Source organism: Arachis duranensis, chromosome 4 (assembly GCF_000817695.3).
Source record: "Arachis duranensis cultivar V14167 chromosome 4, aradu.V14167.gnm2.J7QH, whole genome shotgun sequence".
NCBI lineage: Eukaryota > Viridiplantae > Streptophyta > Magnoliopsida > Fabales > Fabaceae > Arachis > Arachis duranensis.
Genome location: NC_029775.3, coordinates 87154266 through 87163352, shown reverse-complemented (window position 1 = coordinate 87163352; position 9087 = coordinate 87154266). Strand labels below are relative to the sequence as shown.

The window sequence follows — 9087 nt, the reverse complement described above, 5'->3', positions numbered from 1 at the left end:
CAACGTGTGCGTGCGCACAAGTTTGTGCGTACGCACAGGTTTCAGTTTCCCATTGGTGTGCATGCGCACAAGCTGTGCTAGTGCTGCAAGTAGATTGCCTGCCTCTGCGTGTGCGGATGCACAGGTCTGTGCGTACGCACAGGTCACAATTTTTGCAGAGTGTGCGTGCGCACATACCAGAAAACTCAGAATTCTATAACTTTGCAAAATTTCAGATTTTCAACACCAATTTTGAATGATCATAACTTCCTCTACAAAATTCCAAATTTCACAACTTTATATCTACAAAATTCCAAATTTTACAAACTTCCTCAACCAATTTTGAAAACCAAGGCAAAAGTTATGATCAGACAAAGTTCACCAAAAACCAACTTTTACCCAAAATAAAAATTTTCACCATTCCTTTATAAAACACAACCAAGACCAAACCAACTCATCCCATCTCGAATTCTCATCAGAGTCAATACCCTATGACATATTACACCAAGCTTACCATATATTTCTTCACTTTAACTCATCCTTAATTGCAACATTAATATATTATATAAAATCAAACTTCATTAGCATTTTTCCAACTTCATTACAAATCAATCAACATCAATATCACATTTATCAACACAATTCACTCCTCCACTCCACAAATTATTCATCCTCATCACATCACTATCAATCATCCATATCAACTCAAAAATCGTCATTTCATCAAACATTATCATACAATAACATCCAACAATTAATCAACCATTCAAATCCAATCCTATCCTATGGGTCACTAGCCTAAGTGTCCATGAATAGTATATACTACATAGAGAAAACCGAAACCATACCTTGGCCGATTCCCTTTATGAACCAAATGATCTTTCAACCAAAATCCAACCACCAATGTAACTCCAACAAGCACCAACAAGCTCCAAACTCGCAATAATCAAGCTATATACATATGAATCACCAAAAATCAACCTAGGACTCATCATAAATCAAAAGTTCACAAGAGATCAAAGCCTCATACCTTTTACAATAGATTTGGATGTCAAAACCCAAAGCTAAGCAAGGATTCGAGTGAACCTAAACATAAAGAATCACAAAAACTCATTTAACCCAAAGCCCTAATAAACCCAAAATTTTCAAGGGAGGAACTGGGAAGATTTCAAATTTTCCTTACCAGTTTCTTACATGGATTTTGTAGAGCTCTTCGCAAGAAACGCGTAGTCGCTGACGGCACGTAAATCGAAGCACCGTAGCTCAAAATATGAGCTTGGGAAGGAGATGATAAATAGTGCTCTAGGGCTTCTCTTCTTCTCTTCCCAACTGTATGAGTGTGTTTATGTGAGTGTTATGAGTGTTTGGGTTCATTAGTGAACCCTTATATATGTTGGACTTGGGCCCGGTTCAACCCGTTAGCATTTTTTGCCCGTTTGGCCCAACTTCGGGCTAAACCTTTAAAATTAACGCCCGGTTTTCCATTTCTAATGTTTTTCTAAGGTATTTTACTGTTTCAACTTTTTCCTGCGCAGCACCGAGCAGACTTGAACCGGTTTAACCGGTTCAACTGCCGATTCGTAGTCTTTCACAGTTTTTCGCAGAAAACACATTTTCTGACTTGGAGACCCACTGAGTCCAAAAATGATGTTTAAAACCTCAAATTTTCAATACAACTTTTCGGAATCAAATTTGGGCAATTTAACCACTTAATTAACCAGTTCGATTAATTGCGGTTCTTACATTCTCCCCACCAAATAAGAAATTTTGCCCTCAAAATTTGAATTACCTGAGAAAAGCTCAGGATAATCCTTTCGCATCTCAGACTCCAATTCCCAAGTATGCTCTTCAACTCCTGCTCGCTTCCAAGCAACCTTAACCAAAGAAACTTCCTTCCCTTGCAGCTTCTTTACACTGGTGTCGTGAATTCTCACCGGTGTCACTTGAAAAGTCAAGTTTTCCCTCAACTCGACCGACTCAGGCTCTAACACATGAGCCGCATCCGACGTGTACTTACGAAGTTGTGACACGTGGAATACGTCATGTAGCTTAGATATGTGAGGTGGTTAAGCAACTTGATAAGCCACCGGCCCGAATCGCCTTAGGATCTCAAACAGTCTTATATACCTCGAATTCAACTTCTTGGTCTTGATTGCTCTTCTAATCTCAGTTGTTGGTGTAACTCTCAGAAATACATGTTCCCCCACTTCAAACTCTAACGATTTCCTTCTCTGGTCCGTATAACTCTTTTGTTGACTCTGAGCAGTCAAAATCCTTTCTCGTATTTTCTTAATCTTCTCTGTAGTCTCTGCTACCACATCTGGAGCCAATACACTTGTCTCGCCAGATTCATACCAACATAGTGGAGACTGGCACTTCCGTCCATACAAAGCCTCATACGGAGCCATTCCAATGCTCGGATGAAAGCTGTTGTTATACACAAACTCCACCAATGGCATATAGTGGTCCCAACTTCTAGGTCAATCCAAAACACACGCTCTCAGCATATCTTCCAACGTCTGAATAGTTCTTTCCGACTGTCCATCTGTTTGTGGATGATACGCCGTACTAAGACGTAGATTCGTACCGAAAGCTCTTTGAAAAGCTCCCCAAAATCTTGAAGTGAATCGGGGATCACGGTCCGACACTATGCTCGATGGCATAACATGCAACCTTACTATCTCCTTTACATACAACCTTGCTAACTCTTCCATAGAACAATTTACTCGAATAGGTAGAAAATGAGCAGATTTGGTTAAGTGATCCACGATCACCTAAATCGCATCAAATCCTGACCTAGTCCTCGGTAAACTTGTCACAAAATCCATCGCTATTCCTTCCCACTTCCACTGAGGAATTTCAAGTGGCTGTAGCATCCCTGATGGTTTCTAATGTTTTATCTTCACCTTTTGACACGTCAGGCACTTTGAGACATGTTCTACCACGTCCTTCTTCATACCATGCCACCAGAACACAGTCTTCAGATCGTGATACATCTTCGTACTTCCAGGGTGAATAGAAAATCCGCTCTTGTGCGCTTCTCTCAATATATCCTGCCGTAACGTCCCCACATCCGGTACAATAATCCTACCTTTGAATCTCCACAATCCATCTTGATCCCATGACACTCTCCATTGCTTCCCTTGTTCAATAGCTAGCAACACCTTTGGTAACATGTCATCGTTTTGATGAGCCTTTAGGAGTTCAGATTTAAAGTCACTTGAGATTTGTAACTGATCTAAGCAAGCTCTTCCGGCATCTTTGCCAATATCCAACTTAAGATCCACAAACTTCTCTACTAGCTCCTCTTCCTTGATTCTCATCCAAGCTACTGTCAAGGACCTCCGACTCAAAGCGTCTGCTACCACATTCTCCTTTCCGAGATGATAACACAATTCAAAGTCATAGTCCTTTAGCAATTTCATCCACCTCCTCTGACACATATTTAGCTCCTTCTGATCACAGATGTACTTAAGACTCTTATGATCTGAAAGACACTAAACCTCACTCCGTACAAGTGGTGTCTCCAAATCTTCAATGCAAACATAATCGCTGCTAATTCCAAGTCATGAGTTGGATAATTCACCTCATGCGGTTTCAGCTGATGCGATGCATAAGCCACTACGTTTCGGTGTTGCATCAACACGCAACCCAAACCCTTTAGAGAAGCATCACAGTACACTTCAAACAGTTCATGCGGTTCCGGTAAAATCAGAACAGGTGCTTAAGTCAACTTCTGCTTCAACGTTTGAAAACTCTCTTCACACTCCGACGTCCAAACAAAAGGCATTTCTTTTCTTGTCAACTTGGTCATTGGTAGTGCAATCCGGTAGAATCCTTCGTAAATCTCTGGTAATATCTGGTTAACCTCAAGAAACTCCTAACTTTCGTTACCGTCGTCAGTCTTTCCCATTCCATCACCGCTTCTACCTTAGAAGGATCCACCGCTATGCCTCTTTTGCTCACCACGTGACCTAGGAACTTTACTTCCTCCTTCCAGAATTCGCACTTCGACAACTTAGCATACAAGTTCCGCTCCTTCAGGATTTGCAGCACAATCCTTAAATGCTCCTCATGTTCCTTTACAATCTTGGAGTAAACTAAGATGTCGTCTATGAAGACTACCACGAACTTGTCCAGAAAGGGATGAAAGCCTCTGTTCATGTAATCCATGAAGACAGCAGTCACATTTGTTAACCCAAAGGACATCACTGCAAACTCATAGTGTCCATAGCGCATCTTAAACACAGGCTTAGGGATGTCATCCTCCTTTACCCTTATCTGATGGTAACCGGATCTCAAATTAATTTGGGAAAACTCCCCAGCTCCTTGTAGTTGATCCATCAAGTCATCTATCCTTGGTAGTGGGTACTTATTCTTCACCGTCACTTTATTCAGCTGTCGGTAGTCCACACACAGTTGCATTCTTCCATCCTTTTTCTTCACCAGTAAAACTGGCACTCCCCACGGTGATACACTCGGTCGAATGAACCTCTTGTTCAAAAGCTCTTCCAACTGAACCTTTAACTCGGCTAGCTCTTTTGGAGCCATCCTATACGGTGCAATCGACACTAGTCTGGCTCTCGGCACCAGTTCAATCATAAACTCAATCTCCCGTTGAGGTGGGAACTACTTTTTCGCATTACAGTGCACCATTACAGAGTTCAGGTAATATCCCGCAGCTACTATTGCCCCATTCTCTCCTTCTGGCATAAACCGAATTGTCCGTTCAAAGCAATCCAACAAAACCCGATTCTTCGACAGCCAATCAAACCCCAAAATCATCTCCAACCCAACCATAGGTAAACAGATCAAATCATGTACAAAGTCTCTACCCTCAAGCTTGAAACCTACTTGTCTACAACCTGACCTAGTCATAAGTGTCTGATGCGGAGTATGTACATGCAGATCAAAAGGTAACTCTGACACTTTCAAGCCTGATTCCTCAACTTTAGCAAACGAGATAAACGAATGCGATGCTCCAGTATCATATAATGCAATTAAAGTCTTATCACCAAATAGACAAATACCTCTCATCAACGAATCCGCCTTGGAAGCATCCTTGGCGTTCACAGCAAAAACTCGACCTTGGTGTTGACTTTGTCCCACATTCAGGTTTTTTCCACAAGTGCAATCCCTCGCGATATGACCAAGCAATCCACAGTTGAAGCACCCACTCTGACTTCCTCTTCCCTTGTAACGCTGAAACTGATCATGAGTGCTCTTCCTAAAACCTCCTTGACCTTGATGTGCATATCCTCTCTCTTAAAGCTTTGACCCCTCGGATGGTAATACTTGCCACGTCCTTTGCAACTGCTTCCTCCATGAGTATCCTTGGACGCAGCCACTGTCTTGGCATATTCTTCCACCAACACTTGCTTTGTTCACCAAGTCGGAGAAGACACGGATCTCCATAGGGGCCACAGCAGTCATAATGCTATCCTTTAAACCCCTCTGGTACTTAATGCACCTCCAGCTCTCGTAAGTCTCTGGGGCACCCTGACACACATGAGAAAATCTACAAAGCTCCTCGAACTTGTTGGTGTACTCTGCCACAGACATGGAACCTTGCTTCAGCTGCATCAGCTCCATCTCCTTCGCTTCCCTTGAGACTAAGGGAAGTACTTCTTGTAAAAGGTCGTTCGGAACATATCCCACGGAACATCAGCGTTCTATAGCTGTAGCAAGCGACACTCTTCTTGCCACCAGGGCTGGGCCTCTTCCTCAAGCTGATAAGTGGCAAACTTCACATACTGATTGTATGAAACATGCTGCGCCTGCAAAGCAAGCTCCATGGCCTAGAACCAGTGGTCCGCTTTAGTAGGATTAGTTGATCCTCTGAATGTTGGCGGGTGAACCTTGAGGAAAGTTGCCAAAGTCATCGGAATGCCTCCCGTGTTATCTCCGTTTCCCTCAACGTTATTGACGTTAGGATTTTTGCTAGTAAAGAATTTTATAAAGTCGCGTTGTAGATATAGTTTCTAAACCAACAAAAATCCCTTCGTGCAAACGTTTTGGTTATCACAAGTAACAAACCCCTAAATAAATTGATAACCGAAGTATTTAAACCTCGGGTCGTCTTCTCAAGGAATTGCAGGGAGGTATGTTCTTATTATTGGCTATGAAAAAGGTAAAATTGGGGGCTTTGGAAATAAGGAGAAAGTATGACAAGTAATTCAAATGACAATTAAAATAAATAAATAACTATAAAATAAACTCTTGGCAAGATATGAGAACTGGAAGTCCTATCCTAGTTATCCTTATCAACTGTGATGAGAATTAGATTTTTCTCCCACTTTGTTAACCTCTAACTATGAAGGTAAGTTAAGTGAATGAATTAATTCGAATCCTCAAGTCCCAGTCTTTCCTTGGGAAAAGTTAGAGTTATTGGATCTCGAATTAATTCTTGAAGAATTCCAATTTTCAGTCAACAATGAGTTGATAACTCAAGAGTTACCAATTAATCAACCAAAGCCAAAAGGGAATAAAATCTACTTGAATGAAAATAATTTGGATAGAACCAAAGCATCCATAACATATAAGTCTGAAATACCTCAAATTATATTAAATAAAAATGTCAATTTTAACATAGACAATATCATCAGCCAATTGGGCAACATCAATTAAACACAAATAAAAATATCAGAGTAAATAAAAGTAGAAGAGAAACATAAATTATTGAACCTGGTACGAAGAAATAATCCTAATCCTAATAGAAATCCTAATCCTAAATCCTAAGAGAGAGGAGAGAACCTCTCTCTCTAAAAACTACATCGAAAACTAAAATTGTGAATTATGAGAGCCTGATGAGTCTCTGCAAGTTCCCTGACTTTAATCTGTGTTTCTGGGCCGAAAAATTGGGTTGAAATGCAGCCCAGAATCTCTGCCAGCGACTTTTGTAATTTTGCAGATTGCGCATGTCACGCGATCGCGTCATCCATGCGGACGCGTCATTCGCGTTTTTCCCTGCCACGCGTTCGCGTCGTCCACGCTTCCGCGTCACTTGTGCTTTTCCAATCCGTGCGGTTGATGCCAAGGCATCTTAGGCTAGTTTCACTAGCATTTTCTGTTAGTTTTAGTTGTTTTATGCATTTTCTTGAGCTTAAAGTAACCAAGAATGGTTAAATGAACAACAAAGCAATGAACCATCCAAAACATTATGATTTTGATGCAAATTCCATGAGTTTTTAGTGATATTACTTGAATGCTATGAATGGATGAATTCTCATGAAATTTTGCAAGACTTTGATGCAATTGTTTGGATGATTTCAGGGAAGAGAGGCTAGGCAAGGAAGAAACAAAATCAATGAAGGAAGCTTGAATTTCAAATGGGACGTTTAAGCTCCAGTTTAAGCCTAAACTGGAGCTTAAACGCCAAAATCATGAGAAGAGAGGAAATGCTGTAACTGGCATTTAACCTCCAGTTTGACCTTAAACTGGAAGTTAAACGCCAGAATGAGAAAGGGTACTAAGAAGCATTCCACTTTAACCTCCAGTTTGACCTCAAACTGGAGGTTAAACGCCAGAATGATGATTTGAACCAAGGGAGCATTCCACGTTTAACCTCTAGTTTAACCTTAAACTATAGGTTAAACGTGTTCGACACTTTCTTTTCTCACCAAGAAGCATTCCACGTTTAACCTCCAGTTTAACCTTAAACTGGAGGTTAAACGCCAGAAGCAAGAGAGGCACCAGGAGCATTCCACGTTTAACCTCCAGTTTAACCTTAAACTGGAGGTTAAACGCCAGAAGCAAGAGAGGCACCAGGAGCATTCCACGTTTAACCTCCAGTTTGACCTCAAACTGGAGGTTAAACGTGTTCGACCATTTCCTTCCTCCAGGGTGTTTTCTTCATTCCACGTTTAACCTCCAGTTTGACCTCAAACTGGAGGTTAAACGTGTTCGATCCTAATTCCCTCCAGAGCTTGCTTTCTTCATTTCCAAGTTTAACCTCCAGTTTAACCTCAAACTGGAGGTTAAACGTGGTCGACCCAAATTGCCTCCAGGGTGTGCTTTCTTCATTTCCAAGTTTAACCTCCAGTTTAACCTTAAACTGGAGGTTAAACGTGCTCGACAATGCACACCCCTGGGTTGCTTTCTTCCAATTCCACGAAGATTAACTTAAACTGATTATGGCATGAAACCCCATTGAATATCATGGTTTATGGGATTGGGCCTGAAAAATTGATGAGTCTGGAACTTCAAATTGTTGAGTCTGGTGTCATTACTTGTTTATCACTAAGTTGCTCAATGAATGTTACAGAATTGGATCACAGCCTCATCAAGATTATGGACCACAAGCCTAAAGCAAAAGGAAATCAAGGAAAGGCCTCAAAGCCCAAGAAACACAACAGAAGCTCAATTTAGAAAGTGTATAAATAGGATAGAATTGAAGTTAGTTAGAATCTTTGGACACCTTTAGAATTTTTCATACTGTAATTGAATTCAGAGCTATGATTCACTAAACCCCTTTCATTGGGTTAGGGAGCTCTATTGTAATTCAATGAATCAATAATAGTTTTATCTTCTTCTTCAATCTTTTCTCTTGAATTTTGTTAGAAAGCTTCTCGATCTAATTCCATTGGGTAGTTGTCTTGGGAAAGAAACTACCCATAATTGGAATCCTTCGGAACCTTGGGAAAGGAATGGAGGATTCATGCTAGAGAAGCTTTCTCACAGTGAATTGGATTGGGGTTTGGATGGATATTGTGACATGTAATCCTACCAAATTGTGGTCCATGAAACTGTGTGGTATAATCAGTGATCGAGCATCATCTCTTCTTATGAACATTTAAACCAAGGGATTGGGAATTTGTTTGTTTTTAGAGAGAATTGGTGAGCCAAGGGATTGGGATCCAATCATATAAGATTGCCAAGCAAAATTCAATGAATGCATTGGTTGAGGAAGAGATAAAATGTTTTGATTCGGAGATCTCAATATCTCCTAACACCCAATGAACTCCCATCTCTCTGATCTATCCCTTTCTATTTACCATCTGCAATTTCAATTCATGCAATCACCCCCATCCCTTTTAATTTCAGCAATTTAACTTCTCGCACTTTAATTCTGCAATTTAAGATTCAGTCATTTCCATTCCTTGCAATTTA

The 9087-nt window shown here is 40.8% G+C and overlaps 1 protein-coding gene across 1 annotated transcript; it reads right to left on the bottom strand.

Moving 5' to 3' along the window:
* Window positions 1–4608: 4608 nt before the first annotated feature.
* On the bottom strand, window positions 4609–5016 carry LOC107484837 (uncharacterized). Its single transcript, XM_016105381.1, has one exon. It carries the CDS (start codon window positions 5014–5016, stop codon window positions 4609–4611), a length of 408 nt encoding a protein of 135 aa, XP_015960867.1.
* Window positions 5017–9087: the final 4071 nt, after the last annotated feature.